This window comes from Aphis gossypii, chromosome 2 (assembly GCF_020184175.1).
Source record: "Aphis gossypii isolate Hap1 chromosome 2, ASM2018417v2, whole genome shotgun sequence".
NCBI classification, from domain to species: Eukaryota; Metazoa; Arthropoda; class Insecta; order Hemiptera; family Aphididae; genus Aphis; species Aphis gossypii.
Genome location: NC_065531.1, coordinates 73,664,818 through 73,684,435, shown reverse-complemented (window position 1 = coordinate 73,684,435; position 19,618 = coordinate 73,664,818). Strand labels below are relative to the sequence as shown.

Sequence of the window (19,618 nt, the reverse complement as noted above, 5' to 3'; positions counted from 1 at the left end):
CACTCAATCAATAATTTTAATCGGTATATTAAATTAGTTATTAAATACTACAAAAAAAAAAAAAAATTGAAAATTAAATAAGTATTTAATAGAAAAAATATGCACCTTTAGCTTTCAAAAAATATTTTAGAATTAGAGAACTCACAGGTGAATGTAAAACAATTAGATCGTAAAATATATTTTATTTAAACCATTTTAGAAAAAAAATTTTACCCGAAAAATGGATTTTTTGATAGTAAATGTGTATTACTAAGTAGTTGTTTTATAACTTGGTATGCTATCTAACGGTTAAAAAATAAACTACCTACATTTATTTAGTAATAATAACTATCACAAGACGGCACTGCAATTATTATCATATATCTCAGTTAAAAGCATTTTATACTTTATTAAATTATAGGTGTTTGCAGTAGGTGGGAATTTAAAAATTTATGTGATAAAAAAACAACTTAATATATAATTAAATACTTCTAAATCAATCTTATTTATATAATTTATTCAAATTTATTTTCAATCATATAATAATTCTCGTGAAAATTTTAATTAATATAAGTGTGTAAATAAAATCTTATTATCAAAGATAATAAGATATTATCTTATCTTATTTGATTCTTTTTGTCTTTATACCATGATTATTAAACCTTAATCAACCTTTATACGTGCATACACTATAAATATTGCAATAACAATACCTACAAAATAGTATTTTTACTTAATTACCATTAAACCTTAACCAGACTATTACTATTAATATTTAATTTTTAAAACTTAATATTGATGACCTACATTTTTTTGTATGCACTTGGTATAAAAGTATTCAACATTAAAAATCCATTATTAAATTTATAATAACAAAATCAATGGTGAGTTATAAGTAATAATCACTAATTTTAATCTACTTAATCTACCTACTCAGAATTTATAAACCCTTAACATTAGTCGTCTAATAACATCATAATCATAAACATATAAAACCGAAACAAAATAAATTACTTAACGTAACTGAATATAAATACGTGAATAAAAACTGAAGATATTAATCTACTTTAGGGATTACCTCTTTGACCAGCAAAAAAATGTAGGAACACATTTTTACTCTCATTAATATAAAGCTGTTTCTCCTTCATGACCTTAAAATGACCCAAGTGACGTGCGCATTATAAATCCATTAAAGTAACAGGAAATATACATGAAAAAATATTATCTTTAATAATATAAGTACATAAATAAGTCAAATCAAATGATTGTTAATATAAGAAAACATTTTAAATCAGATAAGCATTAAAAGAATCACAATAAATCCATTTAATAAAGAGCGTAAAATACCAAACTGATTGCAAAAAAATAGAATATTACAAATTTCGTAGAGTAAAATATCGAAACATAAACAAACATGCGGCACATAATTCATTCATCTATAAAGGTCCAAACTCTATAAGGATAAGAAAATGTACATACACCGTCCATTGAAATTTCACAAAAAATTAATGAAAAAATATAGCTCCGTTGACATTTTTTAACTAAAGAACTGTTGAATCTATTACTGTACTGAACCAATGGTAAAAAAAAAATATACATGTTGATTTTATTAAAAGAAGATTTCCATTAAATAAGTGATTTAGGCTTATATAAAAGAACAAAAAAAATTTGGAATAATATGAACCATTTTAATTTTTATTACTTATCCTATGGTACTAAAATTTAATAGTAACTAATAAAATTAAAGTTTATAACAAATAATAATGATTGTGTTATAACTCACAAACGTCCAAATATTTAAGTTGTACTTACCTATATATTTACATAGAAAACTTAAAGTGTGAGAGCCGAAACTATTACACTTCATTAACCATTTGTATATAAATGGTTTTAAGTAAATATTAAAACGTCAATAGAATAGATAGAAAATAGACAGGTATTAGAAGCTACTAGAACAATATTAATATCATTAACTTCTTCTAATTCAAAATAAATAATATCTTTATTAATCAAATTTAATATATGTGTAGTACTATAAATAATATATTAATATAAGTAAAGAAAAAATAATCATTCTAATTTTGTCAAATGTGAAATAGATTGTCTAATTAAAAGTGCGTTTAAAGAATTTCTTTTTTATCATAGATAATAGCTTACATGTTTATATAATTCGATTAACTTTAAAATAGGTTTCTACGCCGTTAAATAATTGAGTACTTTAACCACCAATTACAGAGGTCTAAAAAAGAATCTAAATGTACATAGTAGAACTAATACACCGAAGAAAAATATCTATGCACCTTTTAAAGTAAACACTCTAAATTATATTATAAAATTCAAAATGTTATGAAGTAGGTATCATATAGTTCAATTATTATATGTTTTTATAATATCTACCTTATATACGTTTTAAACAAAAGTCATACTTTTCGATTAATTTAGTTTAATTAAAATGAAAATCAATTATATAATATTATCATTTAAAGAATAATAATATTTTGTAGACTAGTCGTTTATACTGTTTAATGGTACAACAATAAAAAACAACCAGATTACAGTGGTTTGCAAATAAAGTATTATTTCAATCTGAAGGAGTGTTTTTTGGTTAATTGGTTATTTTTATTGTTGAACATTAAATTTTGTGATCTAACCAATGTGTTTAGTCTTAAGTTGTGCTTTGTGTATCAAAAAAAATACAATTTACGTATCAAATAACGATCAATTTGAGTGATAAAAATCACATACAAAAATCTAAAAAAAAAAAGAATTCAGAAGGAAATTTAATAGTAAATATAGATATATCTACATAAATAATAAACCGAAAATATAATAGACAGCAAATGCCGATTATGCTAACACTCGCGTTTTTCTATACAACAGAGGCACGCGGTTAATATCGGCCGTTGGCCGTTTATACAACAAAACCACAATCGTATCTATAAAAAAAAACAAGCCATGTGTACGGAAAAAAAATCGGAAGACGTAAAACAAAAATAAGTAACATACACACTACTTTATCGACGTCTTGAACATTTGTGTATACTTTTCAAGCTACGCGACGACTCACAAACGAACAGCGACCCAAAAACTATACACTGTACCTATAGTATTAGTAAGAAAACAACATGAAAACTAAGGCGTGTGTAAATAAACGTAAAATATACTTTTCTAAATATAACCCTAGCATACATATTATAATATTCTAGAGACAAATTGATTTGGAAAATGAACTAAAACGCAACAGTGCCATAACTCATAATATTATTATATATTATTTATATGACATATTAAACTTAAATGTACATTGTATACGGAGTGATCTATTTAAATGAATACGTTAATTTTCAGTTAATTATTACTATTAAAAAGAAATAATTTTATATGGTTTTAAATATTTAAAATTACATTACATTTTTACAAAAAAATCTTATTTTATACTATATTATTTTAATAATTGCTTATAAGTTTCAATTTATATTTCATAATGAGAAGCTGCAGAATATCATTTACACATGTTCATGTATCAGTATAAAATATCAAACCGTTTTTTAACAACGTAGTGAACCTGCACTGCCACGATACGATTTACCATTTTACTCCATTCGTCTGAACTATAAATGTTTATTAATAAAACCCCGTTTTCAAAATTTGATATTTGTAAATCAAACAATATATTTAAATAAAATGTTAAAATAAAAATGTTGTTTAAATAAAATTAAAAAAGTGAAAATTATTTTTTTTTTTTTGTAAAAATATAGAGATAAACATTGGATCAAAAAAATATAAATTTTACTTAGAAAAATCAATGTAACCATTTAAATAGATTACCCTGTATATTTGTATCATAAACGTATGACGACAAAACGGAAGCACGCGCAAACGTGGCTGTCTTGTCGACGCATTGCAGTCATTTTCCTTACGTCGTATACCCCAATCCATCATGTTTGAAGTGTTGTCGTCGTCGTCAGGGTACAAACACGGGCCGAAAGTCGTGTGATCGTTACGTACATATACAAAATGCGGCGGCGACAACAATAACAACAACCTTGACCGTACTACACTTAATAATAATATAAATAAAAATAATTATTATAATACGATTTACGGCGATGACACACAAATCCGGTGCGAATCGGAATTCCGAATTGACAGCGCGAACACTTCGTATGCATACGATGATTATACTATGTATATATTAATATTTTACAATACGAAAGGGTGTACTTGATACGCGATGAGACGACCCCATAGTAAAACACGACAAGGAAAAAAATCATCTCTTCTCGCACCACCCAACATACCTACGCGATATTGTATAATTATTGTTATCGGTTCTATACGATACCCAGTGACGGTAGTTCATGATTGAAGAGGATGGAATATATACCTACTTAGTGAGCTAACACAATATTATATGATTTTGTCGGTCATACGAGTCAAGACTATTGTTTGCGAAAATTGATTAGATAAAAACACGGTGATATCGGCTGAGTGAGGCTACCGCATATGATATTCATAGTTATTGGCACGTTTTATTATATTTTGTTCGTATTGTTATTACTTATTAATTATAACGGAAAAATCAGAATTCCACGAGACGAGCGCGTCATGCGAACCGATAGGATACGACAGCGTGACTGAGATCTTCAGCAATCGGCGCGCTCGTCGAGGACAAGGACTTTCCCACTGCGCGCTCTAAACTCTGTAAACATGCTAACCACTATAATATACAACCACCGCCGTTGACACACACACCACCGCATTACTATCCCTTTGACGTATATGTATAATACATATTAACATAAAAAAAATCGACACGAGGACAACACTATACGGCTTCTGATTGGCCGATTTATAAAACCCGTACCCTTAATATCTTTGATCGTTTATATACAAATACGTAACACAATTCAGAAAAAACTTTGTCGGCCATACCGCGATCTACAATTTGCTACACTCGGCATAGTAAAGATTTTTCTCTGACAATGATGATTGGAGATTAAGAATTTACAACTTATCCATCAATTTATATAAATTAGATATAATTTTATATTACATTAAACAGAAATATCAAAATAGATAGGTAACTACTAGAATTATTTTCTGTTTGACCTCTCTACCTTTCTAAAACAAGTAGGTACACAATATATGTAATTTGTTACAAAAGACTATATCCTAAATATTGAAGCATTTTTTCAACAAACAAAAAAAATATTGTAAAATCAATACATCTATTGCTACGTTAAGAATCTTAAGTGTTTTTTTTTTTTTAGTGTCAAATAAACGAATAAAGTATATTAGCTTCTAAAGTATAAATAGTTTAATTACAGAAAATTAAATCACATATAACGTGATCTTTTCTAAGAAAAAAAATATACACACATATACTCGTACATGGTAATTGTAGCCGAAATTTGAATTCCGCAAAAACTATCATAATTACTACCGTAACGACCAAATATTTGGTTACAGTTACATTTTTATTATTGATGGCTGAATACAATAATAAAATAGTAAAATATAATATTATGTTGTGTATTAAAATGTAATGAAACATTTTTAAATATAAAAAATATGAACTTGAAATTTTTAATTTAAAAAAGAGTCAAGTGGGTTACCGTTCTGCTGTACATTATGTATAGAGTGGGTCACTATTATGGGTGTATTAGATTTGAATTCAATGATATATCTGATATATTATTATATCATTTGTAAATAAAAAATGATTTTGAGGAAAAACGGTTGGTCGTTGGTCTATATTTTCAAATATATTTCATATATTTTTTTGATATGATAGCTATTAAAATTATTATTTTTTTTTTTTGTTTAGCATTAGAGTAGAAAGGTTTATAAAATATTTTTCGAAAATTTTACATTTATTATACTACTAGTATTTATTTATTATAATAATACCTATATATTTATAAAATATTACATCAAATAAACAACTCAAAATTGAATAACACCTTTTTGTAAGTACCTTAAGAGAGTAAAAGTAGATTCATTGTATAAATAGATAATATCTTAAAATGAATCAAAATATCACTGCGTATATTGTAAAATTCATAATAATTTAATGTACGTAAAAGTTTTAAGTTCTAACAAATATATTTAAATTATAAAAATATAATTAACGATATTTATTGTTTAAATAAGGAATGTCTATATTTAAAATTAAATGTCTATAAAAATAATATTTTATGCATTCATTTTAGATTTTTTGATTCCAATATGAACTATACTCACAAGAAATGTTATATATTAAATTTTCAAATCTTAAAAGTAAAATGATACATTTTTATGAACTTTTAACTACAAAATAGTTTACAATTTAAAGCAATATTAATGAATTAGTCTAAATTCCAACTTAAAATGCGTTTAAAAAGATATTGTAACTAAAATTGTTCAATATTTTTTATTTTGGAAATGAACTACTTATATTAGAAAAAACCTTGCATTTAATTTTCTAACATTATTTACCTATTCATAAATATTATATTGAAATTTATAAAAAAATCAATAGAAATACTTCACAAAAAGTCTTAATATTTTGAAAATTATACCATACATAGATAATACAAATACTTGGTGAGAATATAGTTTCTATAGTTATTCGTTAAATTATACCTAACAAAATAAAGGAATCAATTAATTCATAATCTAGTTTAGCACAAAAATTTGTGATTTTTCTTAATTTTTGTTTGTTTTTCTTGGTTTAAAAGAAATACTGAGATTTTCAATTTTAATCTATTTAAAATACAAACTAGATTTATATTCAAAACTATCCTTAAAGTTGAAAATCGAAGCATTTTATCGAAAACTTATTATGTACACCTACATAAAAAAAATAGATTATTGTAAAATCAATATTATATTCATACTCAGAATCAAAATACTAAAAGTATTTATATATACGACACTTATTTGTCTTAAGCATAATTCTATTTAGTTTAACACAGTTGATTATTTTTTTTATCAAATATCCTTTTTTAACACGCCCAAGCACTGTATCCTATAAATAGTGTTATGAAATATTTTTCAAACATTAAAACAATTCCAAACAAAATATATTAGGTGACAATTTACTATAATAATTATTGGTTATTTTGTCATTATACGAGTATAATGGCTTCCAAACATTTTAAATTAATTATAATGCTGAATATATTATGCTTATCTAGATTTTATTAATACTGACACATATATTAGATAAACCTTTTAGGGATTATTTTCATTATGCACGACTCTAGACATGAATATTGTAAAATTAGCATATATATGTTTTTTTTTTTGCTTCTCAGTTATTTTATTTCTTAGTAAGCTACGTTTGTTTCATTTTAAATTCAAGTGAATTATTTAATCTAAACACTTTTTATGCAATTTGATCAATTTTTACGTTTATAATGCAGTTTTACAGCTATTATAATAAACTCGTAATTACAATAATTGGTCTAACGTTAAATTTTTAATAAACATAAAATAATTTAATATCCACTAGTCTAAATGCATTGCTGTCAAATTAACTTTAAATTTACCACACATCAATAACTACTAACTATAGGTACATACATAGATTATTGTTTATAGAATGGGGGTAGGAATTTAACCTCCCTCCTAAAGTAAAACATGTATAATGATTTCTTTTATGGAATATTACATTAAAACATTTTATATACCTATAAATAAAAATAACAAAAGTAACATGGGTTGAATAAGAAAATCGATCTAATTATTTTGGAATTATCTTCTCTTCGATAAATTAAAAATTATAATTAATTTAGTCTATTGACTATTTTATCAAAATTTAACAAAATGTATTGTTTATTTTATTATTTTATCGTTATTGCATACAGACTAAGACATAACCGCAAGACAAAAAAATGAAATATCAAAATCCAAGAAAATTAAATTAATTACGTACAAATAATAAAAAATAACCCGAGAAAGTCAACTGTATATAGTACAGTTTCGAGTGTAACATGGTCATCGAGGAAGTTACAAGCAATGATTCTGAGCAGAGACGATGTGTCAGTCTCTGTACGTATTTTCTAAGGATAGTTTATAATTTATGTATACTAAGTACTGTAGTACCGATTTGTATAATTAATCACTAAATATTTAATGAATTTATAGTGAGTTAATGATCCTTTAAATGTGATTTAGTTGCCCATAATTTGTCCATTAAATTAATCAATTTTTATGCAACCTGGTATTAAAACAGATGTCTGAAAATATTTTTCACAAGTTCCAATTATTTGTACGATAATTTGTTATAATAATATACAAAATATTATCGTTATTAACTTAAATCAATACTATAACGTATAGAAAAACTGTATAAATAAGTCCGTGATATAAATAATATAAAATTAGTCTAAATATTTTGAAAATGTCATTGTACATAGAAAATAAAGACATTAAGTCAAAAAAATGTCTAGACCCTGAAATAAATATTTTTTTAATTATAATAAAATTAACTTAAACTGTTAAAGAAAAAATGTTTAAATACAAACAATTTAAAAAAATGAATCCAATTAATTGATATTTAAAACGATTTTAAAAGTTGCATTAAAACTTTAATTCAGTTTTCCAAAAACAAAATGTTCTCTGTAAGAAAACTATACAATGTAAATTATTACGTGGTTTCATACTTTCATACATGAAGAAACAGAAAAAACCATATAGTGAAGAGTCTTTTACATGAACAAAAAAAAAACCGTTCACTGGAGATACACTTAACAAGTATATCATTATTTTTTCTCAGTACTGTTTTTATATGAAATTGTTGTTAAAAAAAAAGTAATAGAAATACCTAACTAGAAAAAATTTAATTTACTTGAAATAAAACACAATATTTTTAATTACAGTGGAATCTTTAAATATATAAAAAAAATTACGACAGTAAAAACTAATAAACATAAGCTCATAAAAAAAAACTGATACATTCTCCGCAATATAGAAAAACATTGAATCACATAATATGTTTTTGGTGGTTGAAACTGTAACGCGAAATAGTTAATAAAAATTATCGATAAAATCGAATAACGATTAATTGAAATAACTAAATACCGATGTTGTTGTTTGATTGCTATGCCAACTGTGACGGTTAGATAAAATATATCCAGCTAAATAACATTTATGCTGGTATAATAAAAGAATTTCCTGTTATAAAATACTAGTCTCAATCTACTCAAGATAGAACAAATTAAAAATTTTAAAAACCTCACATAAATTTATCAATTTTTTGACACACTTTTTTCAGATGGTATGGATAACTACCATGCAAATTTATGAAAAAGTGAATAAAAATAACAAATACATTCGATTTCTAACCTATAGTTAAGAATACTTTTATTTTTCTAGCTCTAATTAATGTCCAAAAAAAAAGATAAAAATAATATTGATAAATCAACTATTATTTTAAAACCACTAATTTCTTGATTAGTTAAAATACTAAAATCTTATTATGTAAAAATGATGAAGTATTGCACTTTAAAATTTACATGATGTAATTATAAAATTCATAAGCACATATTACATTCAAGCTTGTTAAATTTCCATTCCTAAATGTATACAAAATTTAAAACTAATTCTATTTAATTTTTAATTACTTAAAAATTATTTTAAAAAGTTTCACTGTATTGCCATTAAAATTATAAAACCAACTCTGTGAGTAAGAAAATGTAAACAGTTATATTCCTAATTACTTTAATGATGAGTTTTCATACCTTTAGGTTCGATAATAGATCAATTCACTCTAAAATTTAAGATAACAACACAAAATGTATTCTGATGAACTCAAATTTAATGTTTGTAATATAAAGACAACACAAACAGATGTGACATACTCTTAAATATATACACGTTTGTACTTATTTTATTCAGTTAAGTAACAACCTAAGTCCTAAATAATTAAGTGATCACAGCTTATGTAAAAATGGGATAAATATGCATATAAATGAATTTGTATTATATAATATTATATAATATAATTAAATATTGTATTACCTATTTAAACTTATTGAGGATGAATTTATGAGAACATTATTTTTTATACATTCTAAGACTAATAATTGATAGCCCAAATTATTTTAAACTTAGTATTTAATAAAAAAAATAAATAAATAATAGTGATTTAATTACCTCTAGTTTGTGGATGATTCATTAAAATAGCTAATGGACACTCGTCATCATCAAGTATATATTCCCTATTATTATTGTTGAGTATTTCTTTATTTTCTGAAACTCCGTTGTTCAATCCAGAATTATTTTCATTCAATGTGATTGCATTGTTTACCTAAGTTAGATTATAATTAAACATTAGTTAAATAATTTTTATATATAATTGAAACATTTTATAAAAATATAATTATACCTGAACAAGACAAAAATTATGAGGATCCACTTTATCTAGACCATATTTAGCTAACATTTCTTTAACAACTTGTTGGGCAGTATCTCTAATAGATAATAATAGAGTTTTATATGGCACATCTCTACAGAGGGATTCACCATAAATTTTGAGAGTACCACCTGTATCAGGGCCACCATCTTTACTTCTAAATGCTTGTAATTTTCTTTCTAATTTTTGTTGACGTCGGCGTCGCATAACTGCTTCTGGATTAGAGATTGATCGAGTGAAACTTGTTTCTGGTAACTCTAAAATAAATTAATAATACATTAATTTTGGACTAAGAATTAATATAATAAATCAAAAATGTATAACTATGTTACAAATTATTATCTAACACACATTTACATTAAATAATTATTATGAAATAATTTTCAGAACCCTTTTTACACAATAAAATACTTTTTCTTTTATTCACTCAAAAAATCATCGCTTGATTACATACTAAACCAGAGAAATCACATAGGTACCGCTCAATTTGAAAAATCATCATTGAAAGTTAATTAAAAAATTAAAGATTGTTTATTAATATGAATGTTATTTACATGAACTTAAATGTACAACCTACAATGAAAATATAGAACGAAGACTATATTTGAAAATTATACAAGTGTAACAATGTTTATTATAAATAATAATAAATCCACAATAATAACAATAATTTAATTGTTATATATGTATTCCGGTTAAAATATTGTAATTTATCTTGCATGGTGTTTAAAAAGTCCATCACAGCTTATTATTTAGTCAAAAAAAGAATTAAGTTAAAAACCATTTCTAACGAAATCTACAACAATCCTAATTCTAATTTAAAAGGAAAAATTCTGAATTAATGACCAATTCTTGAATAAATGTAAGGAAAATATTATGAATATGACCAATTTTGAAATTAAATACCTATAATTTATATATTTGTGAAATAAAGAATGTATATAATGTTGAACATGCTATTTTATTTTATGCACTAATGCATAATCAGGTAATACTGTTATTTGATAAAATGGGATCATTGGCAATAAGACTGAACAGTTTTTGTACAGGTAACTTAAATATATAGGTATTTATTATTTAAGATATGCATAATATTAACCACATCAGATTAATAAGATATTAAATACCAATGTAACATATATTTATGTATTACTTATAAAAATAATTTAAAATATAATAATATTGTTTTAATTATTGTTAATTATATTATTTACATTATATAGTTATAATAGTTATATATATTTGAAAACTGTAGATTTTAATCATAAAATAAGCATGAATATAAGTAAAAAATAATATATTCTTTATAAAAAATAAAAATGTTTAAGTATTTTATAAATAGAATAAAATAACAACTCAAATGAAATATTTATATATATATATATATATAGATAACAAACTATTTAAACCAATACAAAACATTGAATAATATTAAATATTATAAATTTATAGATAACTTTTCTTAAACATATCTAAAAAAAAAATGGAAAGTCCACAAACATAAAAAAACTTATCAGTCTTTTAAAAACCATACTGCCTACAAGGAACCCCTTAAATATCATTACTATTGTCAGGTTCAACATTAATTATAAAAAAGTAGGTCAGCACATTTCGGTGGTGGATTGTTTGTCCATCGTCCTTTCGGTCCTCGGACAGGATAGTGTAATTTTACTGTAGGTATTCGATTTGAATGCAATATGATTGCATTCGATAAAAAACCGATTCCGAGCGGACAAAGGGGATCTTTTTTATTTTATTTTTATTCATTTCTACGGTGATAAACAAAGCCGTAATTATTTTACACCACATAATCGTGAAATTGTACGTTTTTTCTCCTTTAACCGCTTTTATTTCGAGTATCATTCCGAAAATCGAAAAATGACCTCTCTAAAGTACCAGCTCAAGAACATTACCTTACAGAAAATATGCTACACTTGTACTTTTGAGCAAGTTTAGGGGGAGAAAAAGTGTTAACAGAATAAAAAAGAAATAAAAATCATTGTAAAACCAATACATTCCTCGCTCCGCTCAGGATCTAAAATATATAATATACATATTTATTTATTTAAAAAAAGACTTGATTGATTATTGATTATTTTAATTAAAAAAATTATATCAGTTTCACAATTAATATTTTATTATGATAAGAAATTTAGAAATATTATGGACAACAGGCCCAGGCCCGGATAGACCCGGCGAGTTACCGAGTTAAACTCGGTGGGTCGCTTAAAATTTAGACCGACTTAGTAATATATAATCGAAAATATTTGAATACCCCAAACTTTGTTACTCATAACAGCTCAAAAATGTATATAAATATGAATTAATGACTTTATATTATTGAAAAATGGGTAGCTAACATTTTTAGGGCTGGTTAAAATTCTAAAACTCGGTGAGCTGATACCTTCTCTATCCGGCGCTGAGTCAACAGCATGCGTGTAAGGTATAATGTTTAATTATTGTTGTACTTTAATTTAATAGTAAGATTAAAATATTATTATTGTTAGTTATTTAAAATATGTGGATAAGACTACATTAAAAATGTAAGCAATTAAAAATTACTTATGTTTTCATTGGAAATATCAATTAACCTTTAATATTCTAGATATTTTGACTTAAAATCAATAGTCACAGTATTACAGATTCTAAGAAAAGAAAATTTCGTATTCTATATGAAAACGCTTCTAATAAAAATTAATTTAATTTTTATCGAAGTTGAATAATTAAAAAAAAAAATGAATAATATTGCATAAAAATAATTTTATTTTACTTTAAATACCTAATGGCTAATATGATTAAATCGTACGATTATTATACCTGTGTATAGTTTTTCAGCAACGCCAGCATCATTTTCATCATTTGTGCTCAAACCATGACTTTTCGCGCGATTTAGTTTTTCTTGCTTTTTCAACTGTTTTTTTTCTCGTTTTGATAGCTTTCGCTTAAAACTTGATCCCGCTTCTTGAAACGTCCCGGCAGGCATCTTTTTTTAAAAAAAAAAACAATAATTCATTAAATATATTGTGCATATAATTATAAATTTTTATTGACCAATAAGTAGGTATAATACCAATATTAAAATAAATAAATAAATATTTACATTTGTTTTTTCATCTATTCGACGTAATAAAAATCTGCCTTCGCGGTCGTCTTTGTGCCAGTTCAATTGTACTAATAATGGTTTTTCATCAACGCCAAGTTTTCTTTCATCTATACAAACAAAAAAAATGCAGATATGAACGGTTAAAAAATAAATGTTTAATTTTAATTTAGTAATAAGTAATAAGAATATTATAGTAACATATAAAACAAATAAATTACCTCCATTCTCGTGTATTTCGTATAAAGCGTATTCTGGAACGGATAACATCCTCATATCAGGTCGAAATTTTTCAATAAGGGTTTCAATAACTGCCTGTGACGTTGCATCAGATGCAACACGAATGCATTTGGTAGCAACTTTTTGGCCCGTACCAGGTTCTTGGAAGTAAAATCTCATTACACCGTGGAAAAGTAATTCCTAAAATTCAAAAGTAAAATAGTTATTTGATGGGAATTGTTAACATTTAATGTAAGAAGTTTTATGTCATTATATACCTATAATAGGTATGTGAGTAAATGTTACGAACACTTTAAAATGCGTCATCGCGGAATGCAGTGGTTCCCAATATCAAACAATGAATCATTACCGTGTAACATTACTCATATTATTATCATTACTAAGTTTAAAATGATATTTTAATAAACCACAATTATATTTACTCATTAATATTTTATTTTATTTTTTAAATCGTAGAAATTTGTAAAATTATAAAATTACATACATAAATACTTTTTCAACGCTATTTTAACTGGTGGGAGAATATGACACCATACCTATTGGCTATTGTTTCAATGAATGCTACATTATTTTATGTACCTATACCTACTAAACCACCTGCCTATAGTTCCCACGGACAAACTTAAAGCGACAAAATACATTACTACCACACATAACACGCTACTATACTGACTATACTAATAAGACTACAATATTAGTAGTGTGTAGTACAAAAAATTGCCATATTATACACAACTGTTATTAGAACATGAATTCAAATAAATGTGTACATGTTTATTGTTTAATATCATAATAAGTACAACAATTTTTTTAATATTAAAATTATATTGTAAGTTACACGTTCATTATTTAGTCATATTTATAAAAACTTATTAATAACAACCATATCTTATTTAAATATTTTCAAAAAACATTTTTATACATAATAAATAATAATATATTGACTTAAGAATCTTATAACAAATGACCTCGTTAAAAATTAAACACTATATTATGTATAATATAAAACAATCATAAGTTATACTAAAACGAATAACAAAAATTGTATTTTATACTTTTACATATAATTATTATACTTGATAAGAATTATAAAGTCAAGTGCTTGCCTTTATTAATGAACAAAAAATATTAATAAAAATCTTATTCATCAGCAAATTCCAGTGATTATGAAATATAATTTAGGTGGGTGTATTTAGTGGACAAACTTTACTCTAACACAATGCTATGGGTTCAGTTCCCAATACAACGATAAGTATTTATCAATGATTACTTACAATGAAATGTTTAACTGTGCAATTTTTTTTAATATTATTGAGATCGGATAAGTAATAATTAAATACAATGCTGAGTCACTATATTTCTAAGATATATTATTTTTAAGAATATATAATATGACTCGATTGACAATATAATAATTAATAAGAAGAAGCTTTAACCATCAAACATGTTCTTTTATATTGTCGAAATTATGCAGTCACTAGAACCTTACTAAATATGCCATAACACCTGTATGAAGCACTAGTACCCGATTATGAAAACTCCAACAAAATTTTAACTTTCTAAAAATAACCAAACTTTATAACCGCATTTAGTTTATGTCTTTTTTTCTTTTCTTTTTTCTTATCTTTTGCTGTATTTATTTTTCTACCCTGTATACATACTAGGATTAATCTTATTGTAATATTGTAAAATTCTACAAATGTAAGCTTATAACCCTAGTTGTAGAGGCTTTAATAATAATAAATAAACAAAACACATTTAAAAAAATAAAGTAAAAGTAATAATTTAAAAAAATAAAATAATTATTTTGAATTAATTAATTAATAAGTTAAGTTTAAATTACTTAGTAACATATTTATGATAATAAGATATTTGTAAATTAATATTATTATTTATTCATACAAATTATTACTAACAAAACTACATCTTTTTTATTTTTTTCATACAGTAAAGTTGTTCGAAAAAAACAATTTAGAATATGTATATTCTAACATTTTAGATTTCTTTGTACTATTTATAACCCAGATAAGCCATTTTACATTATACGATACACTGCACAAAATACAGTAACACTTAGTATCTCGCACTTGTTAACACGTACCTTATTATTTTGCTTTCAAGTATTAAAGTATAGATATTTCATACGCCATATTAAGCTATCGACAAACAATCTAACCAAGTAACCAAGTATAGATATTACATTATTTATAACAATTACGCAACCTTGCTAAACTTCGACGTAGAAGAATGCGACAAGGTTAAGGTGTACACAAATATGACATCAAGAATACGTTTCATAGTAGGTATTATGAATTATATTTCATTTCTCTTTACTGTGTCTTCTACTACTATGCAATGTGACACATCATTGGAAATCAGAACATTGTACACAATGAATGTGTTCAATGAAATTTATATACATATTATGAGTGCGAGTGTGTGTGTGTGTGTGTACACACCATACACATACACACACAACCATGTTAAATCGGATGAATGACCTGAAACGTGAATAATATATAGAATGTCTCTTTCACCGTTGTATTTATCCATTGAAACTTCTCCGATAATAATTAACCGTGGACGTTCCGCGAGCAAATCCCGGTCATCTTCATGCCAACGTGGAATATAGTAAAACATAAAAATAACTGGTTGACCAATGCGGTAGCGAATTAAAATCTTGTTAATATTATATTTAAGTCTAACTATCTTCAATAATTCAATAAAAATAATAATGTATATGAATAATTCTCGAAATTAAAATATAATTTAATTAAATTGATTATTTAAAATGTAAATATATTATATTTATGCAAATTGTACAAGCATAATTTAAATGTAACAGATGTCCAACAAAAATTTAATATACAGAAGTTGATACATAATAATAACATAACTCCATTGGCCCAATAATTTAAAATAGTATCTATAAATACATGTTTTTAATGCGGCTTTATTTACTTTTTGGAAAAAAAATTAATTTAAGCATTACATGCCATGATAATCAATACGTTTTATAATAAATATAAATATTTGTATTTTTAGATAACAAAAAGTTCAAAATAATAGTCTAAAATAATTAATAGGTATTAATTGTTTTACTTCTATACGTCCACAAAAATAAATATTAATAAATCAAGTGATAATATCCCAAAGATATCCTCGGATCTCGGAAAGTTCACTTTAAGTCGAGATCAATCTTACTATAGATATTCCCGAGAACCTATCAGACAATTAGTAATCTATTTTGAAATTTTGAATGTATAAGTAATGTAGTTTTTATGAATAAAACCAAGTGGAAAAAAATTAATTTTATGTTTTGTAAATCACATAATTTCTTACATTGCAAGTGGAAATTTAAGATTAATGTACCTATACCTAGCTAAAAAAATAATAAGTATTATATTATATTATGCTATTAAATATAGCTTTAAAAACATACGAACGTGTTCAGTTTCTACCAGTAGCGTAGCCATGAGAGGGTTAAAGGAACTATAGCCCCCCACCCCAAATTGGTCGTGTTTTTTATATTTAAATTAAAATAGGTATAGAAATAGTCTAACAAATTTTAAATATTTAATTCATATATTTCTTGTTATTAGTGGTATAATAGAATATTTAAGCTAAAAAAGGGTATTATTAAAAGTGTTAGTTAATTTTTTTGTTGTTTTTGATTTTCAATAAATCAAGTTACCAAAGTGTTTAGCCCTCCCCATCAAAAGATTCTGGCAACGACTCTGGATTTTACTAATAGCATTCTAAGTATTCTACATAATTAAATGCTTTATTGCTTTAATAATTGAATAATACAAACTTAAAACGTTATAAACTGATCTGTGTAAAAAATTTTCAAAATTGTTATTAAATTAAACATAATTTAAGATATATTTTTGTAATATCTCTTACATTTTATATTTATTGATGATAATCAGTCCTTTCATGGCGAAAATTCAATAGCGTATTTGAGAAGGGGGCTATAAAAACATTTACCTGCAGATAGTAAACAGCAACAAAATTACACTTTTCCTAAAAGTCTAAGTATACTGCGGCAAAAAAAAACCGATAAGATACAGGTTAGGTGCAAACTGCAGCCAGAGACTTTTTTTTACTATGTTCGGGAGCTATGATTATAAATTTAATTCTATTATTATGACAACTCACCTATTACGTGTTCCCACCAAATATGTTATACTTAATTTTATAATTTGAATTGATAAATCATAGTAATAATTTACTTATACCAATCTGCTATAACTGGTCAATTTTATAACTATGTCAAAATAATGAATTGCTTATGGCTTACGCTTGATAATTTTATTATTTTGTAATGCTTTGATTTTTCAACTTAGGTTAAAAACTCTGTCGAACTTAGGGCACGATTGCTTAAATAGATTGACTTTGCTTAACATTCATAGGTACAGGGATATTCAAATATATGAGGTGATGATTGATATGTTTATTGTTGCCAGAAAAACAAAAAATATAGCCTTTATATTATAATTATTTTATTTTTATATGACTATACAAATATATATATATATATTTACAATATATTAAATATTTTTTTAGATTATAACTGAACAAGTTTGAGCCAGTGCCTAAAAACTCTAAACAAATAAGAAAAATGAAAATAAACTATTGCATTTGAATTTCCTTTACAGTGTAACAGTACAGAGAGACTTTTGTATTTCCTCACCCCTTTGAAAAATTATCACAGTTATAAAATTCTGACATATTAGTGTATCACTATTATCATTGTACTATTATTAAAGACAAATGTAGTAAAAAAAAAAAAAATGTCACGAGAAATTTGCATTTGCCAATGTGATTTTAATTTTAATAAAAAAAAACCTAAAATTTCGCAATTTACACATAAATACTGTAAAAAAAAATAAAAATTGAATCAAAAATTGAAAATATATTCACACATTTCAAATTATTGAACTCTGAAGTTAAAAATAGAACAAATATTATTTTTTTAATTATCTTTAAGAAAATATAAATGGATATTCTGATGTATTTACATCATAAAATTGTTTAATATGATGTTAGTTAAGTTTAATCATATATGTATTCGTATATAAATACCTATGTATTAATTTATGTTTATTCATATTAATTTACCTCATATAAATTATAAAATATTAAACGAAAAATCTACCTACCTACAACAGTTAAAATTATATTTTATAATTAATTTGTCCACTTCAAATTTTTGAAGATTTCAGAATAAAAATGTTTAAAATAATTCAAAAACTGAAGTTATTGAACAAAAATGTAGAATGTAGATACCAAGATATTAGATAGATAAAGGGAGTAGATAATCCTTTTACAATGACATCGTATGTTAGCACAATTATTTTTAAATGATTGAATAAACAAACGTATTCAATAGAGGTTACGCACGAACTATTCACTATACTCTTCTAAATCGTAAATGTATAATATGATAAATAATATGATAGGTATATTGGTAGTTAAATAATTCTTAGACTAATTCTTCTAATTCTTATTAATTATTCTGCATAAAGCGCTGATTGTATATATATATTATAATATATAGGCTTTGATTTAGAGTATACATACTACTACTATTACATTACTATATTAAGATGTAATTTTTTTTTTTATTATTAGAAATAAAAAAAAGCTTGTAAAGCACGTGCTATTCAAGAGGCCAGATGTCTGGTTTAAATAAGAACTCTCGTTGTACTACAATAAAAATAATTTACTTGAAAATAACTACTTATAAAATTAAATTCTGCTTTACTGATCTTAAAACAAATAAACGTACAAACATATATTTTTAGCCACATATTTTTCTTAATATACAATACCTCGAAACGCCAATAAATTTATACTGATCTACTTATATATATTTATATAACTTTTTTAAT

General features: G+C 24.5%; 1 protein-coding gene across 5 annotated transcripts in view; it reads right to left on the bottom strand.

Moving 5' to 3' along the window:
* LOC114127018 (afadin) overlaps positions 1-19,618 on the bottom strand; it is a 66,063-nt gene that overhangs the window by 31,104 nt on the left and 15,341 nt on the right. For 4 of the 5 annotated variants that reach the window (XM_050202212.1, XM_050202211.1, XM_027991094.2 and 1 more), the window contains exons 3-7: positions 13,703-13,901; positions 13,482-13,591; positions 13,199-13,364; positions 10,355-10,638; positions 10,123-10,276 (exon numbers count right to left, since the gene is read on the bottom strand). In XM_050202212.1, the coding sequence (XP_050058169.1) occupies positions 10,123-10,276; positions 10,355-10,638; positions 13,199-13,364; positions 13,482-13,591; positions 13,703-13,901 (913 nt within the window). Of the gene's footprint in view, positions 1-3,899; positions 4,620-10,122; positions 10,277-10,354; positions 10,639-13,198; positions 13,365-13,481; positions 13,592-13,702; positions 13,902-19,618 lie in introns of those variants that run through there. The other variant, XM_050202215.1, reaches the window with a different exon arrangement.